Source organism: Heterocephalus glaber, unplaced genomic scaffold (genome assembly GCF_053883595.1).
Source record: "Heterocephalus glaber isolate CG9 unplaced genomic scaffold, H.glaber_assembly_v1.0 deba00001497, whole genome shotgun sequence".
Lineage (NCBI taxonomy): Eukaryota > Metazoa > Chordata > Mammalia > Rodentia > Bathyergidae > Heterocephalus > Heterocephalus glaber.
Window position 1 is genome coordinate 19,319,348 of NW_028258320.1, and position 24,276 is coordinate 19,343,623.

At 39.4% G+C, this 24,276-nt stretch overlaps 2 protein-coding genes across 13 annotated transcripts in view; one reads left to right on the forward strand and one right to left on the reverse strand.

The window, feature by feature from the left end:
* The window catches only part of Pbld (phenazine biosynthesis like protein domain containing), a 172,627-nt gene that overhangs the window by 135,759 nt on the left and 12,592 nt on the right, over positions 1-24,276 (forward strand). For 2 of the 3 annotated variants that reach the window (XM_021259485.2, XM_021259486.2), the window contains one exon: positions 197-4,258. The exons of the other annotated variant lie outside the window; for it this stretch is intronic. Coding sequence is in view for 1 of the 2 variants with exons in the window: in XM_021259486.2 (XP_021115145.1) it covers positions 197-333 (137 nt within the window). In the remaining variant the exon portion in view is untranslated. Of the gene's footprint in view, positions 1-196; positions 4,259-24,276 lie in introns of those variants that run through there. 3 annotated transcript variants of the gene reach the window in all.
* The window catches only part of Mypn (myopalladin), a 129,364-nt gene that overhangs the window by 34,555 nt on the left and 70,533 nt on the right, over positions 1-24,276 (reverse strand). For all 10 annotated transcript variants that reach the window (XM_087185450.1, XM_021259463.2, XM_087185454.1 and 7 more), the window contains 8 exons: positions 22,905-23,080; positions 20,958-21,009; positions 18,256-18,370; positions 16,973-17,044; positions 9,531-9,672; positions 6,828-6,851; positions 5,232-5,348; positions 4,255-4,627 (listed from right to left, as the gene is read on the reverse strand). In XM_087185450.1, coding sequence (XP_087041576.1) covers positions 4,255-4,627; positions 5,232-5,348; positions 6,828-6,851; positions 9,531-9,672; positions 16,973-17,044; positions 18,256-18,370; positions 20,958-21,009; positions 22,905-23,080 — 1,071 coding nt within the window. The remainder of the gene's footprint in view (positions 1-4,254; positions 4,628-5,231; positions 5,349-6,827; positions 6,852-9,530; positions 9,673-16,972; positions 17,045-18,255; positions 18,371-20,957; positions 21,010-22,904; positions 23,081-24,276) is intronic.

The window sequence follows — 24,276 nt, forward strand, 5'->3', positions numbered from 1 at the left end:
TGCCTCAGGGCCACTGCTCTGAAGCAATGCTAATCTCCAAGCAGGGGCTCTCCAATATGTTCTCATTTTTGTCTGACATTGTACCCACTTTTAAATGTTAATTTTTGTTTTTCCCTCCCTGGGGTAGAGGGATGAGTGATGGGAAAGGTGGCTGCTCAGGTTACTTCTCTTAATTCTCTAATTTCTCTAATTCTAGACCAGTGGTTTCCAAGCTGGCTGCACATCAAGATAATCTGGGAAGAGATTCTGATTCATTTGAGATGGAGGCCATACATATTTTTTAAAGCTCCACATTTCACTCTCCAGTACAGCCAGGAAGAATCACTGCTTTAAACAGCTTGGTATTCAAAACAAAGATTTCAAAGTCAGAATTATGTGGGCTTTGATGCTACACTGTTTGAAAATGACAGCTCTTCTTTCTGTAGCCATTTTGAGATCTACATTATTTCTATTTTCCATATGAATGACAAATCAAAGAGATAAGCAAAAAAAAAAAAAAGCTATCACTGAGAAGAATGAGTGTGTATTTTAATGCAAAACCTGTGAGGTTGCAACTAGTAAGAGAAGTCCTGACACAAAGTAACGATGAATGTTCAAGGTGATGGATATGATAATTACGCTGACTACTCCATTACACATCGTATCCATGCATCAAACCCCATATATACATATAATTACTGTATGTCAATTAAAAAATTAGTAAGAGGAGTTGTAGGCCTGTAGGTTCACAAAGTGTGTGTATGGATAAGCATGTACATTTGTACCTATCCAAATACAAACATATACACACATAAATTGTGATAGCCAACCTGACTCCATTTGTGTAGTTGAGTAATTCCAGGTGGTCTCCTTCCCCTTCCCCCTTGGGAGTCCCCTCAGTTAATGCATGACAGACTGCCATATCCTATGTGAGTTTGCAACTATGTTATCTTTGCTGCCTTGCAAACAGGATGCTCTGAAGCTGGTGAGTCTGCAACTATGTTATCTTTACTATCTTGTAAACAGAAGACCCCAACCACCTGTGTGATACTTTGTTTTATTTTTATTCATTTATTTTGATACTTTGTTTTAATTAAACTGTGTGACACTGCCTCTGACCCCTACTGACTTAGCAAAGTTCTGGTCCTGTGAAATTCCACTTGTGCTCCCCCTCTCCCTGAGCCCTCCCCAAATAGAAGAGCCGTTAAAAGGACCCTGCAAACTGCCTTTCCTTTGCTGAGAACTTTTCTGGCGTGAGCCATTCTTTATTGCTGGCTTATGACAATAATAAAGGACTCAATTTAATTCAGAGTGTAGTGCAACTCTATAGTTCCAACTCTCCTGGCCCTATGACAAAATAAAGAGAATACTGAAGGAAGGCAAAGAATACTAAGGAAGTATATAGTATGGAGGGCTGGCTTTTTAGAGGGAACCACTACGTAACAGTAGAAAGAATTTTTTTTTATTAATTGGAATTCTCATATGGCAGACAGCACTATTTAATTCTCCCCTTTGTAAAGAACCTGATTTTATGCACAGTGGTAATATGTGCAGCTAAAGACAACAATTCTCAGCCACCTTTGCAATTAGTGTACCACGTGACCAAATTCTGGCCAATGAGACACAAGGAGATTTTGGACCAGACCTCCAAGAAGGCTTCTGACATCAGAGTGTGATTTCTGCCCATTTGCCCTTCCAGCTGTTTTAAATGAAGATGTGATAACTAGACCACCATCATTGTCTTGGACTGGGAGGGTCCTGAAGAAGAAGCCCCATTGGGGATGGCAGAGAAGAAACATAGGAGACTTCGTTCATAATGAGGATAGGACAGCCCCAGACACTCTGTCTACTCCCTTTATGTGAGAGAAGATAAATCCCCAAGTTTAATGCCTGTCAATTTGGATTTTTTGGGTTATGGAACTCGACCCTAACTGACATACCTAATAGCCCCTAACACAACCCAGGGTAAGAGAAAACCCCACAAAGAAGGTAATCCCCTTGGAGGTTGTGTGGGGTTACTTATCCCCAATGACTCCCTTCTCTGAGAGTTCCTGATGTGATCTATGTGCCTCCTTTTCCTTGCAAACACAAATCCTCTGCACAGCTGAATGGTGGGGTGGTCACCTGAGCAGGATATAGCAACTGGGATTTGGAATCAAGTTTCTGGGATCAACTGAGTTAGCAGTGGTGTTTGACCCAGATCATGACGTAGAAGGGGGACATGGCCACGAAGGAGCACAGCTGGACTGACGAGCCAGCAAAGGGAGAAGATGGAGCAGATGTGGAAAGAGAAACAAGATGTTCACACGATGGACAGACAAAGAGCCAGTCATGTGGACAGAGGCTGGGAGGACCATGTGACCCCTGAGCAACAGCCTAGGAAGCCTAGCTCTCAACTCTCCCATTCTCCTGCAGGGTTTGGCTGCATTTTATTTTCCATTCCTGCCTATAAGGTATGATTGAAAAATATGGTCAATGTTTAAATTTTTAAAAATTTATTACAGTAAAAGACACATTGCTGGGGATTTAGCTCAGTGGTTTTGCTGCCTGCTGCGCAAGCGCAAGGACCCGAGTTCGATCCCCGGTACCAAAATAAATAAATAAATAAAAAGACACATTGCTATTAATCTCCCTTGCTTATCCGATTGTTCTCGCCCCTGTCTGAAGCAGTTTTGGAAGTCCTCTTTTGTGAGTGTCTTTAGTTGCACTCTCATGGCACTTTGATGTCCTTAAACAGTTCAGAACATTTACCTTTCATGGTCATTTTGAACTTGGGGAAGAGGCAGAAGTCACAAGGTGCCAGAATCTGTTCATAAGGTAGAGGAAGAGACACTATCAAGTTTTTATCAACCTGCTGTTCCACTGAATGGCACTTTTCAGCAGCAGTCACCATAATTTTAATTATATCTTGTAAAGTCACTCATGAAAGAGGACTTCCAGAAATGCTTCAGAAAGTGGCAAGAATGATGGGATATGTGTTTGAAGTGAAGGGGGAGTACTGTGAGGGGGGTTCATGGCAATGTGTCTTTTACTGTTACACATTTTAAAAATGTAAACATTTTCTGTATATTTTGATCACACCCTGCAAGAATCTCTTCCCCTCTTTTTAGTTTAAGTAGATTCCTGCTTCCTGTGACTGGCAGAACTTGAGGGGACTGAGTCATTTCTGGATAAGTTTTGATTAGAGGGATGTTTCATAAGATTGAATTTTACACCAAGAATTTTGCCTTTTGTGGTGAAAATATGAAAATGAAACTGGGGGAAAACTTGAATAAACTACCTGCTCTTTGTTCCAAATAAACCTTCTAGACTTCACCTGCTTCTAGGTACTCACTTTTAGTAGACTAGAGATAGCAGCTCTGAAGCCCTGGTCCCAATGGTAACAGTTAAGAAAGTTTGGACACCTTTCCCCACACATCAGCCCATAAATACCCCTAAAGTGCATCCTCGGGTAGATGGATTTGAGACTTGACCTCTTGCTTGGTGAACAAGCTCTTGTAAAACTCACCATTTCAGTGATTGGCACACCGTGTGGTGGGCAAAACCTGCCCAGTTCTGTAACAAAAGTAAACAAGGCCAACTGTGCCCAGTGACATCTCACAGTCAGCACTGAGCAAGACAGAGACGGAACACTGTTGCTGTAGATTTTCTCACTGACATGTGAAGGTTTATGGAAACCTAGAGGTAATTTCTATCATTTTGGTGCATGGATGAAACAGAACAAAGTAGTATGCTCCATTCTCTCTTTGCTATGAATCAACATTGACTGTCACAACATGGCCCTGAAAGATCCTCTAGAGAGCTCAGACCACAACTACAATAGGTGCCTGGGTTTAGTCAGAAGACCATGACCTCTTTCATCCTGTTACATTTTTCCAGGGTCTGATGGTTACTGCCGTGTAGCTAGCAACAGCACAGATTATCTGGGTAATACTAAATAGCTTTCCATGATGAGCAGCAACGCTCAAGTTGAAGCAGAAATGGAAAATGCTAGGGTGAAAGATTATTAGACACAGGAAAGGGCTACAAAGAGGACAAAATGCTTTACCTGGAGACTCTAACATTAGAAAAATGTCTGTTCAGGGGCAACACCTCTTGGAGACAGAGTATTAATAACAAGACAATAGTGAGCATACACTATAATGACATGAGGATGTGCTTTCTCAATGCACTTCATGTTCATTCTCATTTGGCAATTCCTTCTTTAAACTCCATTATTTTTAAGAAGGTCAGATTCAAGAGCCGCTCACGGGCACACTTGTTATCTTTACTTACAGTTTAGGTTTGGCCAGAACTGGAGGGGGCTCTTTGACGGGGGAGGAAGGCTCAGGGATTTTCACTGCCTGCCCGTTGAACCTCTCTGGGAAGGAATCAGGCCTGGTCTGGGTGGTGGTCACCACAGCCCTTTCAGAGGACTCTTTGCTTCCCTTGTCGTCTTCAGGCAGGTTGAAGTGCACACGCAGGCCGATCCTGGAGCTGGACCGGGGCTCATTGTGGTTCACCAGGACCCCTTCGAGTTTGGGTTTGTGGGGTTGCTCTGCAGAAGGAGGCTCCAGGTTGGGGAGAGGTGTCTGAGGCTCACTAGCAGCCAGGTGGGCAGTGGAGTTGGCTGGGTGAAGAGCCCCATTGTTGCTGAGGTCTTCATTTCCTAAAAGGACAATCACAGGACCCGAGCCATTAGCCTTGTCTAATGAGACCGAGATGGGCTTTAACCTGGCACTGGGCATGTGTGCAACTGGAAAAATACCAAGCCAAGGGAGCTTAGAAGTCGGAAAATGCTTGTTAAAATCAGATCAGAATCCGGTGCATTAAAGAACTGTGAGGAAGCTGCGAAGAACTAAACTCAAAAATCTAAGTTCTCTTTTGGAAGTTTACACAAGATCAAGGAGATGTTTTCTTAGGAAGTATAAGAGCAACAGCAGGATAACTGGGGAGGGGGTGGCTTTAAGTCCAGTAAGAAACTGAAAATTGGCATTGCTCAAGAACACTTTCCTCAGCTGGTGTGGTGCTGCACACCTGTAATCCTGGCACTTGGGAGGCTGAGGCAGGAGGATCTCTGTGAGTTCAAGACCAGCCTGAACTATATAGCGAGACCTTGTCTCAAAAAACAACAAAAACAAAAACACAAAACTGAAAAAACCACTTTCCTCAAGAATTCAAAATGTGAAACAGTAAAGAAAGCTGACACAAGCTCTGCATGCTGATGTTCAGATTCATAGTCTGAACTGTACTGGTATTTCAGGAGTCCTCACCTCTCACATCAAGGTGTGCGATGCTGGACACTGTGCCGTACTTGTTGTTCGCAGTACACGTGAAGCACCCAGAGTCTTCTGCAAACACCTCAGCAATGACCAAGGTGCAGATCTCCTCTACATGCCAATAAAGAATAATTGCTGACTTAATCATGAGAATGGAATTACGGAATTCACTGATAGCAGATTTGGATTCTGCAAGAGTCAACAACTATAGTCTTTCTTTGAAAACAATTGGTAAAAATAATTATTTGATTGAATTGATTGATTAGCAACCTAAATGAGTCAAAGGATGGAACCAGTACCTCAGTGCGGACAGGCTGATGCTGACAAAGGGATTTTACAATAATGAATTGCATATTGTGAAAATTGAGATTATCTTCTATTTTTATGCCATCAATCCAGATGGTGAAAATGGAACTGAGTAAGAATAAACTTAAAACCAAGGCCGGGAATTTAGCTCAGTGGTTCCAGTGCCTGCCTTGCAAGTGCAAGGTCCCAGGTTCGATCCCTGGTACCCAAAAAAAACCCCCAAAAAACCCCCAAATCACAAAAACAAATTAAATGCCCAAATAGCACATTTTCTGAACCCAGATCTGTCATTATTTCCATGGGGGAACTTTTACAGTAAGGTAATTTTAAACAAAGGCCACAATTTAAAATTGGACATTAAATAAATATTTTGTTTAAGTGGTAGTAATTAGCTGACAGGGTAAATATAAACCCTGGGTAAAAGGAGAGGGAAATCCATTTCTACCTTTGTAAATACTATGGTAAAAAAAAAATTAAGATGCATTATATAGCTTCACCAACTCCCCACGAGGAATGTAATCACCATGTACTGCAAATATATACTAATAAAAATATTCTTATGAAAAAAATATTCTTATGGATTACTTTGATACACAGTACAAATCCCTGTGAATAACCATGGAAGTCATTCCCAGCTAGAACCATATGATCATAGCCTAAAATTACTATGGTCAGACATTCCTTGACAACTAATGAAGAGGAGATATAGGACAGCTACATAAACCCCTGGTTGTCACTCAGTAGCCCCAACAAACAAAATTATTAAAGCATAGTTGTATGTGGAGAAACTTGGCACCTCAGTGCTTCATGATAATTAAAAATAAAATTGCCTCGACCACCTCTAGAAACACTGGCTGCGAAGCCACCATAGACATACTAGTACCCCTTCCAAGAGCAAGACCAGTGCTGTCTTTGCTATGCAGAAAAGGGCCCAGTGCAGGGCATATGACCTGGATGTTCAGTGTCTTCTGGAATGCCCTTCCCTTGGTTGTCAGAAGAATTATAATACGGAAATTCCAACCATCTTTCTCACCCAGGATTGCAAATACAACCTGATTTTTCACAGTGGTCACAGAGAGGGCATTCAGATGTTTATGTTCTGCTTTGTGAGTGACTTATATTTTCTAGTGGTAAGAGCTTCACCCACTGTTACTTGTATCTATCTCATCTTTATATTTGTCCAACAAAATCTAATAACAACCCAGTGCTGGGATCAGCATGTTTTCTGATATAGATCGAGTCACTCCTTGCACATTGATAAATTAAAGTTGAGATGATTTTTACCTGGCTCTGCCATGGATCGAGGTTCTAAAAGGAAAAAAAAATTTAAAAGAACATGAACATTTATTTTACTGAGAGGCTACATTTTTATCAGAAGCTTCCTATAGAATTTCAAAGTCTCTTGCATATTCAGGAGTGTTTGAGAAGGTTAACCTGTCAAGGTTAAGTAAAATGACCTAAGCACTAGTGACCTCAATAGGGACACAGAGGGCAGCAAGAGAGCAACTAAGTGATGCCACTGCCTCTTGGAACAGAGGCCCTAAACCTTAGGTGAAGAAATGTTCCTGAGTTAGCTGGGATTCAGAAAGACGTTGCTCTTATTGGTACCCATTTAGCCTCACCTGAAAACGAGTCTGTGAAGACTGAGAGATCATTCTTTGTTTACGCCCCAATAAAATATAAAAAATACTTTCTCCTCTGAGGTTTTTAAGATCAAGAGCCTCAGGATAGGTAATGGATTCCCCTGGAAAAGCTTCTTCATTTTAAAATTCTTTGGCATTCCTGCAAGTACCCACTGTGATAATGAATACTGATATTCAACGAATGTTTATTGAATTGTAGGTAATCAATAAGTAGTTGTTGAACTTAGTTACATCTTCTACAAGGATGGCACCACTGAACTTTTTTCTCTCTCAGTTTAAGCAGTATTCAGGATTTATTATTGTTGCTGCTACTGCTGCTAAAATCTGACAGTCGTGCGGAATCATGCATCACACTGACCCAAGTACTACTATTTTGTGATAAGAAACAAATTAACAATAACATAAATAATGCTCCACAAAAATGATATGTGAGGCAATGCACATATTAATTAGCTTGATCTAACCATTCTATAATGAATATATTTCAAAACATCATGTTGCATATGATAAATTACACAATATTTATCATTAAAAAAATGAAAAAGTCTAATATCCCCATGTCTTAGGGATAAAATGTAATAAGTTTTATGTGTTCTTTTCCTTGAAAAAAAGATAAAAGTAAAAATAAATAAAAGTTATACATATTTATTATAGAAAAGCTGAAAAAACACAAAAATGCAACAGGCAGCAAAATAATTAACTCTAGACTCACACAATACTTTAGCAAATTTCCTTCCCAAGTTTTTCTATAATAATTATTCTACATAGTCAATATAATATGTATATTTAAAAAGAAGCAAATAAATTATAATTTATTTTATGACTGATCAAGGAGAAAGAGAGCACCGAATGACAGAGTGAAAGTAGTACATATATAATAAAAAAGAATCAACCCCTTAGATATCTAGATCATTCTTACAAGAAAAGAAGCACAAAAACCCAATATGAAATGAAGAAATACAGTGACCTAAATAAATATGAAAAAGGGCCATCCTACAACTAATTAGTGAAGTACAGCTTACACTAATTCTGCCCATATATAATTTCTATAAAGTTAGTGCAGATTTACTAAAATGGCTGATGTCCATGGCTGGCAAAGGTGTGGGACAGGCATTTCCATGTATTGCTGGGTTTGAGGAACACAGTGAGGGTGACACGTGTCCCAGAGCCACTAGGCCAGACCTAGTTTATGCACGGGATCCCTGCATGCTTATTAATAAAATGCTTTTTCACAGTTGTGTGTGACCATCCTAAATTTAGCTCAACCTTTTGGGATGGCATTTTTGGCCATGTATATTAACAGCCTACAAAAATTTGAGTTCTCAGGAGTAATTCAGTAATAGAAGTTTATTCTAAAGTAACAGCTAGCCACAAAGACTTGCTCTGTTAACATACATTGAAACATAGTTATAATAGTAAAAATCTGTGAACAACCTAAATGTTTAACAAAGATTAAATAAATATAAAATTAATATTATTGATTTGGTTGTTGTTGTGTTTGAGACAGGTCTTGTTATGTAGCTCAGGCTGGCCTAGAACTCACTGTGTAGCCCAGACTGGCCTTGAATACTTCTCCTACCTCAGCCTCCCGAGTGCTAAGATGACAGGCATGTATTACCATGCCTGGTCACTTTTTTTTTTTGGTACCAGGGATTGAACTCAGGGCCTTGCGCTTATGAGGCAGGTGTCAGCACCACTGAGCTAAATCCCTGGCCCCCAACTTATTTTTAAAAGTAAGAAATCTAGCCAGGTGTGGTGCCATATGCCTGTCCTAGCACTCTAGGAGGTTAAGGCAAGAGAATCATAAATATGAGTTAAGCCTGGGCAACTTAATGACTTAGCAAGACCCTGTCTCAAAATTTAAAAATAAATAAATAAATTAAGGAATAGGGATGTGGCTCAGTGAAAAGGCCCTTTGTTCAATCCCTAGAACCACATACACACACAAAAAGGTAACAAATCTATGTGTTAATGTGTAAAGATGTCCATGAAATATTGAGTAAAAAATCAATTTACAAAAACTAGTATGACTTATTTTTATTTTAAAAATATACATGTAGGGGCTGGAGATTTAGCTCAGTGGTTCTGGTGCCTGCCTCACAAACGAAACATCCCGAGTTCAACCCCTGGTACCAAAAAAAGAAAAAAAGAAAAGAAAAAATAATTCAAAAATATACATGGAAAGTTCTTGGCGAATATACACTACAATATTAACAGGTTTAGTTTGGGGGAATAGAATTATAGGTGATTTCTATTTCACTTTTTTTTTTACTGTATTTTTAATCAGTATCTAAAAACCTATAAAATAAATGATCAGAAAAATAGTTTTAAAGCATCAACTTACTTTTTTGTAAAATCCTAAAATCTGGAGAATCTTCTATTAAGGTCCCTTCCCTATACCACTCAACTTTGGGGGAGGGAGCTCCTTTTACTCTGCATTCAAAGACAACCAGCTGACCCTCAGAGGCTGACAAATTTTGTAGCATCTAGGATGAGAAGAATATTATTAGAACAAAAAAAGTATACAGTTTGGAATCTAGTCCTGATGCTGAATTTCAGAAAAAATTTACCATCTCCTTCATAGTTAACATTTTTCAAATATACATGTCCAGAAGCTTCGATTCTGTAGATGTACATGGAGTCTATGTTTGAAGACAGAATCATTGGATCCTTGTAAAGCTCTTTCCTCACTATTTTCTTCCTTTACATTTGTTATAGGGCTACATAAATTTATTAAATATGAGGCAAAGCATATTGAGTCAAGTAGCTAATTTTCAATAAAGTAATATTTATTCTTAAATGCCCAAGTGAAGTTAGGTTTCCAGAAATAACAATAATGATTTTAACAAACTTCAGTGAGTATCTGCTAGGGATTCAATATGGGAGGAATATATTATTCTCCAAAGGAATGTGGCCATTCATGATATGGAGTAGATCTGTAGCTCAAATAACTGATTTTGTCTTCCCCAGCTTTGCCTAGTTTACATTTTGTTGTTTTGGAAATTGATTTTTGTTTTTGCTGTTTTGTTTTCCATATGTGGCCTTGTTTGTTGATGTTGGTGGTGATGGGGATTGAACCCAAGGCCTCACAGATGCTAAACACATGCTCTACCACTGAGCCACATATTCACCCCTCCTGATGTGGTCTTTACGGTGTAACCTGGCTGAGCTGTTGAGGGACATAAGCAGTGACAATCTTTATAAGGTCATAGTCATATATGGAGGTCTTACATCACTGTAAAATATGTTGCAATTCCAAGAAGGAGTCATTAATACTTCCCCACACTTCCTTGATGAAATGTCTACCAAGCATGTAGAGTAGTAAAATATCAGCATATTCTATACTCGACTCATAAAAGAAAGGAATATATATATTTTCCTTCACACTACATTCTCATTCATTATGATTTGGGAGCTTAAAATTGCACATTCTTTGCTGTGGTTGGTACTTCATTTGGTTAGGAAATGCTTCATCAGCATGTGTGTAAGCATATTTTTATTTTTCACTCTGGACCAAAGACTGTAGACATAAGATTCTGAGTAATCTTGCTTTACAAACTTTTTATGTAACAAATGGTGTGAAGCTATCTATTCTTAAAAATTTTTGGTTTAATAGAAGAGGAAAGCCAGCAGTTTTGTTGTTGTTGCTTTTGTCATTCACTCATAATGACTTGTGAGATTTTTTTACAGCTCTTATATGAACAACTTATGATATTTTGCTTATATCCATGTCACAATCATCCCATTTATCTAAAATAATAAGGATAGCCACACAGGCTTTAGCTGTAGTAAGACTTATTTTTAATTTAGAGGTATATATGTAAATTTGTATTATAGTAACCAGGGGGTGCTGTAGTTTGAGGTGTGTGAGAATTTGTTTGCTGAAGTAATTCACAATGAGACTAGAACAGATTAGTTTCTGAATTAATAAAGATCTGAGCCAGGGATTTAGCTCAGTGGTTCCGCTGCCTGCCTCGCAAGCGCAAGGTCCTGAGTTTGATTCCTGGTACCAAAAATAGAAAAAAAAATAAATAAAGAGCTATTTGATCCAAAATCTGATTATTCCTCATTTGTTCCAAACAACTCCTAGTGATAAGAACAAAAATGGGGAAGTATCCGTGAGTCTTGGGTGTTCCTGGCAAACTGATAGAGACCTTCTCTGTCCTGAGCAAATTCTGAGCAGAAATGGCACCTTTGGGGCCTATTGAAAACTTTAATGACAGTCAGACATCTTCTAGAATTCACACACATGGAGTTTTATTTCTTCTTGAGACAGACAAATTAGGACCTCCCTCCCCCACCAGAGGTGATAGCAGAAGAAATTGAATAAATGAAATACAGCACATTTATAAAACTGATATAAGCAAAATGTGGTCAATCTATATTCTCTAACATGGCTTGCAGTTTGGCTCACATACATAAGCTAATGGTCAGTCCTGCAGAAAAAACACCAAAGCCTTGCTTACAAAGGGCTTCCTTGAGAAACTATGTTCTTCTCAATTTAAACTAGCACTAGCTGGTCGTTATTATTTGTTTGACATTAAAAGCTAAGACTTGTACTCTATTTGAGAAGCTGGTCAAGATACTTGTGTCTCCACAGTGTGTGGAGCAGGCTCACTAATGTCTATGACAGGAAGTGGAAGATCATCACAGTGTGAATCAATAGTCAATATAGGAGATCTTAAGAGTCATCTTGTAAGCCACTTAGAAAGAGTTATTGGAAGTTATAAGGACAATGATAGTTGTCACTGCTGAAAACTATGCTTTTCTACAAAGTCTCATAAGAAGGACCTGGCTCATACTGCCACATGTCAGGGTCGATATCAGCTGCATCATTAGAAGGTAACATAGAGGGCACTACCTGTGTTCATCACAGCAGGAAGTCCTTGGCTGATCCCAATGGCATGATGCTATGGTGTGGATATAGGAACAGTGTGTCCCTTACAGGTTCTTGTGTTAGAAGATAAGAGGTGGTAGGACCTTTAGAAGGTGGGGCCTAATGGGAGGTCACTACTGACCCTTTCCTTCATCCTGGCTTCCTGTCTCACCACATGATTCTTTCTCTCTCTCTCTCTCTCTCTCTCTCCCTCTCTCTCATGATTGTGATGCCATCTTCCATGAGGTCCTCACTAGAGCTAAGCCATGCTCTTGAGTCTTTAAAACTGTGAGCTACATAAACCTTGTTCCTTTATAAAGTACCAAGCCTCAGGAATTTCTTTATAGTAACCAAAAACAGATTAATACACTTGATGTATACAGACTTGATCATATTCACTTTGAATTACCTAAAGACAAATGAAACAGTCCCTAACTGGCAAAGATTAAGTTAATCTTTACTAGGAATTATGGATCTGGACTAAAGTCACTATAACCAAAGGCCCATAACCTCCTGAAGCAAACAATGTTCAAAGTGCAAATCCTTCTTTGTGTCATTGTACTGATCATCTGAGATGATGTTCTAGTAGGTTGACTTAACAACAAAGAGCCCTGAAAGCATGTCTTGCACAACCACTTGGCACTGGATTTATTTTCTCTATCTTTACTCTGAAGGATTTATTTTCTCTATTTTTCCTTACTCTGAAGTCACACAAAACTCCTTCTTAGCTGAAGTGGAAGTATTTACCAATAAATTTGACCATGTACCTTCTTTCTGCCAAACTTTGGGCCAGGTGCTCTAAAAGTGACTTGAGAGGATACAATTCTTGTGTAGTAGATTTCTGCTCACAAATAAAAAAATGCAGGAATGTCCTTGAAAAAAGCATCTCTCTTGATTGGTTAAAAGGTGGAGCCTCAAGGTTCATTTTGTCATTTTGTTCATTTTTAAGTCTAGTTGATATTTTTGCACCTTGGGACATGGTACAAGTGAATGTGTACAATGCTTTAGGCTAAAATTGGATCAAAGTAATTTTTACTGATAAAGAGCTGATTGAAGGCCCTTTGATTCCTTGACCATCATAGGTGCCCCGTGCAAGAATTGAATGAGAAAATTCTCTGGAATTGATGGGCTGGGGACAGGGCTCCATGAAATCTTCAGAAATCTGAATCCAGCTATTGGCCCAGATATGTTTCCTGCCTCTGCTATTATATAATGGAGTGCTTTTCAAATTCTCACTTCTCCTGTCCCCGTACCCTCTTCAAATTACTGCTGAAGCAGCTGGAGCCAGGGCCGATGGTCCTTGAAAGCCTGCCAGAGCAGTTGCTGTGGAGTGGGAGCCATGATAGGGGCAAGATTCTAATTTGATCACCTCTCTCCCTCCAGTCCTGAGAAGTGTGAGTGTTCCCCACCCCCCTCACAGAAGCCTGCTGGAAGGGCTGATTCTCCACACAGTTAAAGTGTTTAGACACAGGTGGCTGGCATGTAGCCCTGTGGCAGAGCACTTGCCTAATACATGTGAGGCCCTGGGCTCCATCCCCAGCACAGCAAATAAAAGATCAAGGAATAGTATACTGGATCCCATAGAGGTATAGTATATGGAATCTAACTGTACCACTTTTTTTCTGGGCAACCTTTCCTTTGCATTTTAGTCTTTTAAAATAAGAAGGTAAGTATTTCTGTACAACCAAAGAAGGGAAAAAAAAACTGAGTTAAATAAAACTCTGCTGTCCAACCATTGCTTTCAAAAAAAAAAAAGTAGCTTCTTGCCATAATTGGCAAGGAAAGGTTTTGTTGGGCAGTAGAGAAAGTGAGTCTTAGGGGCAGAAATGCTAGAATCACTAAAGAAGTAAAACAGGAATAATCTGAATAAATATATGCAAATGACCTGTTCTCATTGTTCAGGGCCAGGCAACACCATCATTGGTAGTTCTGACTCAGAAGTTCGTTAATGACACTAGCAGTGACTATGACCTCAATCTTGCCCTTACCGACTGAAACTAACCCAAGTGCACTGTTACTGATAAGTCCCTCTGGAATTTGAGTCTCAGCCTATCCTAGTGCTCTAAGTCTGAACAATCCTGATCCCATTTATGGAGGCAAAAGCACACATTCAGAGGGTGGAGAAAGAGTCCTCACCGGAGTCTGGATCTATGTGCCGAGGACTGTTTCCTCATATGGCAGACATCACTGTAAAGCTTTTAAAGATTTTACCTAACAAACATCTAATGATGAAGTCATTTTCCTATTTTTATTTTTCAGATGTATCTGCATCTTTATCAAATGTATTTACCCCAAGTATCTGCCAGTCAGCATATAATTAGAAGGATGCAATTGGTCACCACACAAAAGCAGCCAAACCTGACCCTCTCATTAACCTGTGAAATGTAGAGAGTAAATGTTAAAGGTTCCTATCAGATTTTTTGCCCCTTCTTTTTGTGGTGCTGAGGCTTGTACCCAGGGCCTCATGCTTGCTAGGCAAAGGCTCTACCACTAAGCCAAGTCCCTATCCATTGACTTTTAAAAAAAATTAATTTTATTGGTACATTTTAGGTTCATTGACTTTAATAATAATAGCTTTGGAGATATTTTCTCCAAAGAACTTCTATCTATTTGTTAGAGATAGCTTTCGAGGTGACAGGGACAAGCAGAAAAGTGAACAATTTTATCTCTGATCAATGTACCAGGTGCATGCTCTGGATGTTAGGGATACATGGAACACAGAGACCCTAAGATTTGAAATTGAGCAGGGGAAGGGGAAAGGGAAGAAAGGAAAGGAAAAATTATGAGAAAGAAAAAAAAAAGGAAATAAAGTCTATGTAAATAGGGAAGGGTGGTGGGGGTGAAGGGCACATAGGTAATGGGGGAAAAAATAAGAACTAAGATACATCATGTTCAGGTACAAACACCCAATGATAAATGTAAACGTATTGTATACCTAAAATGTACCAATTAATATACAAATTTAAAAAAAGATTTGAAATTTAGAGGCGATATGGACACCTCTGGTGTCACCTATCTGGTTGGGTGATGGTATTGAGGATAGGAAGAGAAGAGGATTTACCGGGATTCGGTGTCAACTAATCAGTGGTTTAGCTGCCTTTGAAGAGTCAGCACTGTCTCTAAGGTGTGACAGAGGAGTGTGACAAATTAAATTAAGTGTGCTGATTTCCAGCACTTATGCTGTATGTTAAGGCTAAGTGCCTTAGCAGTAACAATAAGAAATAACAAGAAGTTAGAAGTTCCAGGAAAAGAACCTGAAAAATTGAGACATCTTGTCTCATGTAAGAGGGTGTGCCTGAGTGACATGGAGATGGGTAAACATGGCCCATTCTTGCCAGGTATTAGAGGCCATTTTGGATGAGCCAATATGGTGGAACTTTCCTGAAATTGAGCCTTCTGTGGAAGTTGTGGATTTAGCTCCTAGTTTAAACATTAGTACTTGCTGGAAAAGACCATTTTTTTGCCATTTTCCTTGCAATTAGGAGTTCTCAGCTTCAGCACTATTGACATTTTGAGCAGGATATTTCTTTGTTGTGGGAGGCTGTTCTCCTATGAACTGGAGGAAGTTTAGCAGCATCCCTGGATGCCACTAGTGAAATTCTTCAGTTGTGACAACTAAAACTGTCTCCAGAATTCATGCTGGGGAGTAAGCTTAGTGGTGTTGCCACCTGCCTCACAAGCGCAATGTCCTGAGTTTGATCCCTGGTACAAAAAAAAAAAAAAACCCCACAAAAAACCAGACATTCCCAATAACCTTTAGAGAACAAAACTCACTATGATGGATAACCACTGTTCTTAACCAAAACGCATTTCTTAGAAGATAAAATTTCTTTGGGCCTGTTTGATGTTCATATAACAGACTGTAAATCCAGGCAAAGAATCTACCGCCCTGGTCTTCATAATGCCCCCAAATCCAATGTGACTCAATTTTTTAACCTTTGAATTTACTGTTTTGAACAACAGATAAACATACTCTGTGTTATATAAGGGTATATAGACCGGGAAGTAGAAGAACTTGTTTCTAGTTCTAGTTCTGCCACTAACTAGTCCTGTGACATTAGCAAAATAGCTTAAACCCTCTGGCCCTCTCTTGGTTTTTAAATTTGTAAATAAAAGTCCCTGACTGAACTTTCCAATTCTAAACACAAAGACTGTGTGAGTCAGAATTTGCTGATAATACAATAGCTGATACCAGGGAGCAGAAAAAGAAAGCTCTTTGTCCTTGAGAGAGGCTTTATGTTAAACCTCCCAAGAGCATCTAACTCCATGTCCTTAAGCCCCAAAGACAGATCCCAGGAACCAGATACTTCTGAAAGTCCAGAGAAACCTCTGGAGTAATAAGTGGCTGGAACTAGATCACCTGATCTTTGGGTGTGGCTGTCTCAAAGCCTGAGAATGGTCATAGAGATCACTGTGGTGAGAGGGAATGATCTCATCATAAAAACTGTTATTAAAGCTTGATTGTGGGTGGTGTACATCTGTAATCCCAGCTACTCAGGTGGCTGAGGCAGGAGGATGTCAAGCTTCAAGGCAGGCTGGGCAATTTAGCAAGACCCTATCTAAAAAGGGGGGGGAAAGGGGTAGTTGCCAGGGATGTAACTCACTGACAGAGCACTTGCCTAGTATGTGTGAAGCCTTGGGCACCATCCCCAGTAATAGGAAAAAACAACAACAATAACAAGATTAAAAACAACAGCAGCAGCAGCAGCAAAAACCCAACAACAAAAAGCACCTATAATTAGAAATCTGGGACTTGAAGTGATACTAATAAACCCTAAGCACCTTATTCTGTACTTATATGAGCCCCAAATACTGAAATAAAATCAATCAATCATGGATCTATAACTCTGTGTAGGTGTTCTGGTGTCTTTAAAGCCAGGCCAGAGAGAAAGAATTCGTGTTTTGATTACCTTTGTAAACACTGGAGCTGCAATGATAGGTTTTCCATCCAATCCTTGCAAATAGTTGGTAGGACTCTGGCACTGTTAGAAGGGAACCAACAACAGATTCATTGTCACTAAAATTATTACCTGGATTGTTAGATATAGCAAATTTGCAGAATTTGATGCATAAATTAATCTCAAATCAAAAGGCATATTTTCTAAGTTTATGAATCACAGCCTTCAGATTTTAGGTGGAACTGAGGGCATCCCTTTGTAGGTCATGGTGACTGTAAAACTCACACACTGGCTACTCCCTTGCTCAGTGTATGAATCCATGTAATTAACACTGATTGCCTGAAGCAATCTCATTAAACCCCTGGGGCAGCACAGGTCACAGTGGAAAACCAATGGAGTAGAACTAAAACTTGATCCTTCTGCATTACTAAATAGATTAGGTACATAATTCTGATTTTTAAGAAGAAAAGATTGGGGGTGCTGGGGATTTAGCTCAGTAGTTTTGCCGCCTGCTGCACAAGCGCAAGGGCCCGAGTTCGATCCCTGGTACCAAAAAACCCAAAAAAACAAAAACTAGACAATTGAAGAAGAAAAGGTTGAGATCAATGTATTTAAAATCAAGATATATCATCAATAATATTTTATGAACATATTTAGGTCATATGATTTAATATGTTTTGAAGTATATGCATACATGAGGTATTCTTATATGTGCATAGATATGGCTGGAACTATCTGAAACTGCAGGAAGTACCCCTGAGGAGTGATGAAGAACTTTGATTACAGTTTTTACTTAACAGCCTCCTGTACTTTTTAAAGTCTTAAATACTAAGCATATATTATTATTATTATTATTATTATTATTATTATTATTAACTTGAAAGACAAGAGCCTTTGCTATTTTCTAAAAAATAACTTCCTGCTTGCTCTCTCTTAGGCAATAAAATCTTTTGTGGCTCCATGAAACTGAGTTTTCTGATGTAGAGAATTCTGGGCCAGCCCAAGAGCTGGTAGCTCATGGTACAAATAATCGGCACTCTTTTTTTTTTCCAGCCCTCAGCACTCTTGATAAAGCCAGAATGTCAGACAGTAATTTACACAGTTTCCTTTCCTGCGATATTTGCTTATTAAGTTGGAGCAGTGGGGACTGCTGCTGTTATAATCAGGAGCACAAAGTGGTGTTCATCCTGACAGAGTTCTACAGAGGACAGCATGATCGTGCTGCACAAGATTGTCACTGTCACAGCGCATGTCCCTCACAGTCTATGCCCTCATGTTTCATCCCGATTCTGTACCTGCTGGGTGGCTGACACTCTGGGCTGGGCCCCCAAAGGCTGGGCTGGGGTCACTCCTGGAGGAATGGCTGTAGAAGTAGTGGGAGGTGATGACACCTCATTTGGCTTCTGGATTCTGAGAAATGATTAGATAGTATAGATTATAAAGCAGAGCTATAACTATTTGTGAAAACTTTTTCAGCAAAACTAGTAAAGCCACCGCTGTGGACAGTCAAAGGGAATCAAGCTCTTGGCTTGACAATATTCTACAAGTGTTTACGGAGAGCTTCAGGCTGCACACTTTGTCAGGCAAAGCAGATATGAAAATGAACGAGACACCATTCTTGTGGGTTACTTGAAGTGTAGCCAGGGAGTCAAACCTATTCACAGCTACTTGAGATCCATGACAGAAACATGGGGAGGAGATAATTCTTTAAAGATTTGTTTTGATGTTCTCTGTATTTCCTCTTCCCGTTTCAAGTAGGAGGCCAGGCTTTGTAAATCTTTTCCAGTGTAATTTTGGCATGTCAGAAAGTGAAAATAACCTGAAGTCAACAAGCTCTTCAAATTTACACACATTTTCTGGGTGTAGTGGCACACACCTGTGATCCCAGCACTCAGGGGGCTGAGGCAGGAGGATTGGCTCGAGTTCAAAGCCAACATGGGCTACATAGTGAGTTAAAGGCCAGCTTGAAATACATAGTGATACCCTGTCTCAAAAAACAAAGCAAAAATAAAATAAAGAGAGGCAGAGCATTCCTAGGAAAGTGAGCAGCTTGAAAGGAAAGGTGAAAATGAACTGTGTACTGTTGGAGTGAGAAGTCGGCAGTGCGGGCAGCCCGAGGTGGAGGAGGGGGTAGGGAAGCCTGGTTTCCAGGCTACTGAATAAGACTTTGTATGTAGGCTGATTTCAGATTTTAAAAAACATGTCTGTCTTATGTTCAATTTTTGTTTTCCCATAAATACTCATCTTTTTTCAGTTAGGAAAATGATAGGATCAAAATGATTTTTTAGAGGATACTTGGGAATAGTACTTTCAAGGCTATAAAATAAAAGCCTGGAGCCGATGGGAAGACCTATGAGCAGGTGACTGGCAAAAGGCCGAAAAGAAGGCAGAATTGACCTGAAGCCAGGAGAGCATGCAGAAAGGGAGTGAAGGAGGGATGCTTTACCCTATTTGCATTTGCGCATAAGCTGACAGAAAGCAAATAAAGGTAGACACAGGCAAAACATTTTGAAGAATAAAACATGATTTTTCCCCCTTATGGATCTTCCCCTCTATAAGGGAAGCCAAAATATGCAAACACAGTTTGCATCTCTAACTGCTCTCCCAAATACTGCTGTTTGTTCCAAGTAATCTAAAGGAACCATTGCTGTGTCTGTTTCCAGGACCCATGACTTCTGCCTGGAATGCCTCTACCTTGGTTGTGGGGGTAGCCTTCTACTATTCTTTTAAGACTTATTTTAGAGCTGAGCATGCTGGCTCATGCTTGTACTCTCAGCTACTCAGGAGGCTGAGGCAGGAGGATCACAATTTAGCAAGCCAACTTAGCAAGACTCTGTCTCAAATAAAATAAATAAATCTCAAATAAAATAAAAAGGACTGAGGATGTAGCTCAATGGTAGAACATGCTCAAGGCTCTGGGTTCAATCTTTATTACTTCCCAAAACAAACAAAAACTCAGCTTATGGTCAAAATTCTGTGAAGATTTTCTTGACTTCTGTCTCCCTCCCCAACTTAAAAAGTCTTTTGTGCTTAGTCCTGTACAGACTGTGTATAGGAACCATAGTCTATTCCATTTCATTATTCTTACTATTTAAATGCTTCCATACATTTCTTGCTATTCTTTTTTTGGGGTACAAAACATTTCTTGCTATTCTTGCTTTATGTTTCTCTGTACTAGACTGTGAGCCTCTTGAAGGCAGGAAGCATCTGAGTTTTTATAGCATCCACTGCATCTGGCACAGTGCCTGGGGTGGAGTAAGTGCTCAGTGTGTGGTTGTGGAAAGTAATGAATGGTTGGACACAACTTTGTTCAGTATTTGGTACAACTGTTTTGCCAAAAGGTTCTAACTTGTCCAGATAGCTCATTTGTATGTGTATACTAAATAAGTAATTATAGTAATAAAGTACATAAATATTATATGTAAAGTTATATATATTATAAATTGTATACACACATATGTATTTAGGATTACTAAGTTTTGTGTTCTTGGGAATACTATTTAAACACGAGTTTTTTAAAACCATTGGATATTTGCTTTTTATTCTGTAGATAAATGTATGACGATTTTTCAAAGGTGATACTTTGTTTTTTAACTATTGAGAATATTTTAATTAAGCTTGTTAGAAAAGACTTAAGCAAAAGGCACAGAATTGTCTCCAAATCTGCTCTACTCTTTTTAATCAATTAAATTATTTTTAGGTCATACCCTGAAGTCACCCTTTGCAAGGCCTAGAACCAATTAGCAGGGTTTTTTTGTTTTCCCCTGATACTGGGAGTTGAACCCAGGGTGCATTGAGCTACATCCAACAGTCCTTTTTATTTGTATTTTGAGACAAAGTATTGCTATTTATTGCTCAATCTGGCCTTAACTTCCTGTCTTTTGCCTTAGCTTCCCCCGTGTCTGGCAGTATGGGTGTGTACCACCATGCCAGGCCAATTAGACGTTTGCCTGTGATCTCTGGGTGGGAAATGTACAGGATAGAAAATTAGAATTACCGATTCATATCGTCCTTGTTAGGGTCCCCTTCTGAGTCAGAAGAAGAAACTCCTGGAGAAATAAAAACAAGACGTGAAATTTTGAAGATGATAATTTCTTAAGCCAGTTCTTAAACTGAATTTGGAGATCTGCAGAATCTTAGACTTAGAAATGAACTTAGTGATTCTCTACCATAACATTTGATTTGACAAATGAAGAAACAGACCCTGAGCCACAGAAGGAGTTGCTCAAGGTCACATCTCGAGTTAGTGCTACAGTTCAAATTAATCAGTCCAGTGTCTAATGTTTGAGTATGGAAAACATTTGCTGATGTCTCTGGACTAGCAGAGCAACCTTTGCAGACATTTTCTGGTGCTCATAAATACTCATGCTCTTGGCTATACAGATTGAATAAAGGAAGAGATTACACTGGATTCTAAACATTGTAGGTGTAGGTGGATGCTCTTCCGTCCTGTCCTAATATTAACAAGTCATTTTTCATCTTGGGAGTGGGGGTGTTCGAAGTCCTGTTGCCACAAAGGAAAAAAAAAAGCAGCAATCCAATCTCAGCACTGTTCGCAGAACCTTGATCCTGGATTTACTTCTCATGATAGTGAATTCCAGGAAGATAGAATAGAGCTAAATCGGGAGGTATTTATTATACTCTGAATACTTGGGATAAAAACATACAACACATTCCTATTCATATATTTACTCAACAAATGTTTATCAAATATTCACTGTGTTGTTGGTATTATGCAAATACCAAGAGATTAACAAAAAAAAAAGAAGAAGAAGAAGAAGCACGAAACAGTCCTGGCCTTGCAATCTAGTTGATAAATGGGCATTTATACCATAATAATACAATAGGCAAATGCTAAAACCAAGGCATTTGTAAGGTATTAGAGTCAACAAAATTGCTAAAGAATGTCCTCAGGAAAAAACTCAGAGGATGAGACAAAATATGAACAAAAACTTAGGTAGATACATGAGCAACATAATCTGATTTCTTCCTTGAAATTCATCACAGAAGGTTGGTGCTGATAGAGACCTTTGAAATGCTCCCAACCAGCGTCCCTGCTTCTACCCTGGGTTTCCAGCTGTATATTCTCCACCTGCAGCCAGAGTTACACTGTTCAAACTAAGATTGCACCTGTCTCAGCTCAGACCCTCCAGATTTCCCATCTCCTTAAGGGTAAGAACCAAAGTCCCTGTGATGACCTAGGGGACTTACATGCTCTACCCTCTCATCTCCTCCACTTCAACCCACCTGCAACTGCAGACCTCTGTCCTGCTACTTTCTTCCTGGCTTGCTCCATGCTGCTCACACTGGCCCATCTACCTTAGGAACAGCACACTCCCTTCAGAGCCATTTGACTTGCTGATTTCTCTGCCTAGAGTGCTTTTCCCTTGAATATTCTTGAGGCCCACTCCCTTGCATCCTCCAGACCTCCATACAAATGCCATCCACAAGGCCTTCATTGGCCACCCTGTTTAAAATTACAGTATACACACACACACACACACACACACACACACACACTCATACTTACACATACATAGTTCCTATCCACTGTTTTGCTATTTCTTCCACATGGTTACCTCTATCTATCATATTATATGCTTTATATATCTCATTTGTTTTCTCCAATTATAATGTGAATTCATCAGTATAGGAATCCAAGGATTTTTGTCTGCTTGATTCATTGCTATATCCCCTCTGCCCAGGAGTATGGTAGAATAGGCCCTTAACAAATATTTATTTGGTTTTGTTTTGTTTTGAGAAAGGGTCTCACTATATATTCCAGGTTGGCCTTGAACTCACTATGTAGCCCAGGCTGGCCTCAAACTTGTAGCAATCCTCTTACTTCAGCCTCCTGAGGGCTGGATTTAGGTGCACACTAGCATCCCTGATTAAATTTATGTTCTACTAGTAATTATCACCTTTCAAGAGTATTTTGCTTTACCTTCTATATAAATCTCAGCAGAAGTTGAGTCTGTCCCATAGATGTTAGACGCAAAGCAGGAATAGCGTCCTGTGTCCTCCTCAAAGGCCTCGGCGATAGTCAGCGAGTGCAGGTTTCCGGCCTGGACAATCTGAATGTCTGGGGAATTTTCAAGCTCTTTACCTTCACAATACCACCTACAATGAAGGGAACACAACCATGGGACACACTGGAAATATGAGTTAATAACATAGATGGCCCCAGATACTAAGAAGAAAAGAGACTTAATAACAGGCACAGATATTTTCTAAGAAGAATACTGCGGCAAATTTAATTTAGAATCAGAACATTAAATAATCTTTACTATGGTATTGTTTGTAACAATGAGAAGAGTTGGCAGCATTCAAAACCACAAGGACACTTCACTCAGGAAATGAGAAAGTGGCTCGTATTAACAATGATAGGATTGAGAGGGAATGATGAGAACACATGTAGAACCACCTTTGAAGAGCAAGTCCTTTGGTGGGAATGTGGCTTCTCCTAAATGACTTTCAGCATTCTACACTATACATTAAACAGCTCAACTAGAAAACACCGAAGAGCTAGAAAAGGATTGTGAAGTGGGGTACACTCACTCCCAGCTACTGAATTGCCTCTGACTAGCTAAATGAAAACGAATTTGCTGTTTCTTGAGTCATTGGAGTAAGGAGGATGGGTCATATTCTCCCAGGGGTGGACCAACCCTGGCAAATAACCTACTTTAATTATATTTCTATTATGATATCTTACTTTAATTCCATATACTTGAAGTTAGAAATTTTTATTATGGCATAGTTGTTTGGGGCCAAAAGTTTACAAAAATAATTTTTATAAAGTTGTTTAAAATGTAGAGGTATGTAAGAAAAAATGAACATTAATATGAAATTAAATGGAAGTACCATTTCTCACTTAATAGATTGGCAAAAGTCAAAAGTGTGATCACCCTCACACACTGTTAGTAAGGATGTAAAATGGCATAACCCCTATGAAAGGAATCTGGCAATACTGCCAGAATTACAGATGTATTATTCTTGGACTCAAAAACCCCACCTGTTGGACTCTATCATACAGATAAACTTGCGTACACAGGATGTGATGCTTGTACAGGGTACTCATAGAAATGTCGAAAGATTGGAAAGAAGTCAAGTGTCCATCATTAGGGAACTGACCTAATAAACCATGAGACAGCCACATGTGACACTCTGTAGCTCTAAAGCAGAGGATTAGAGAGATCAGTGTGTACTGATATGGAAAGGAACCTAAAATATGCAGGTAAATTTAACACTAAGGTGAAAAATAGGTGTTAGCTTTGTGTAAGAAATGGGGTGTTATGGTTTGGATTGTGTCTTCCCCA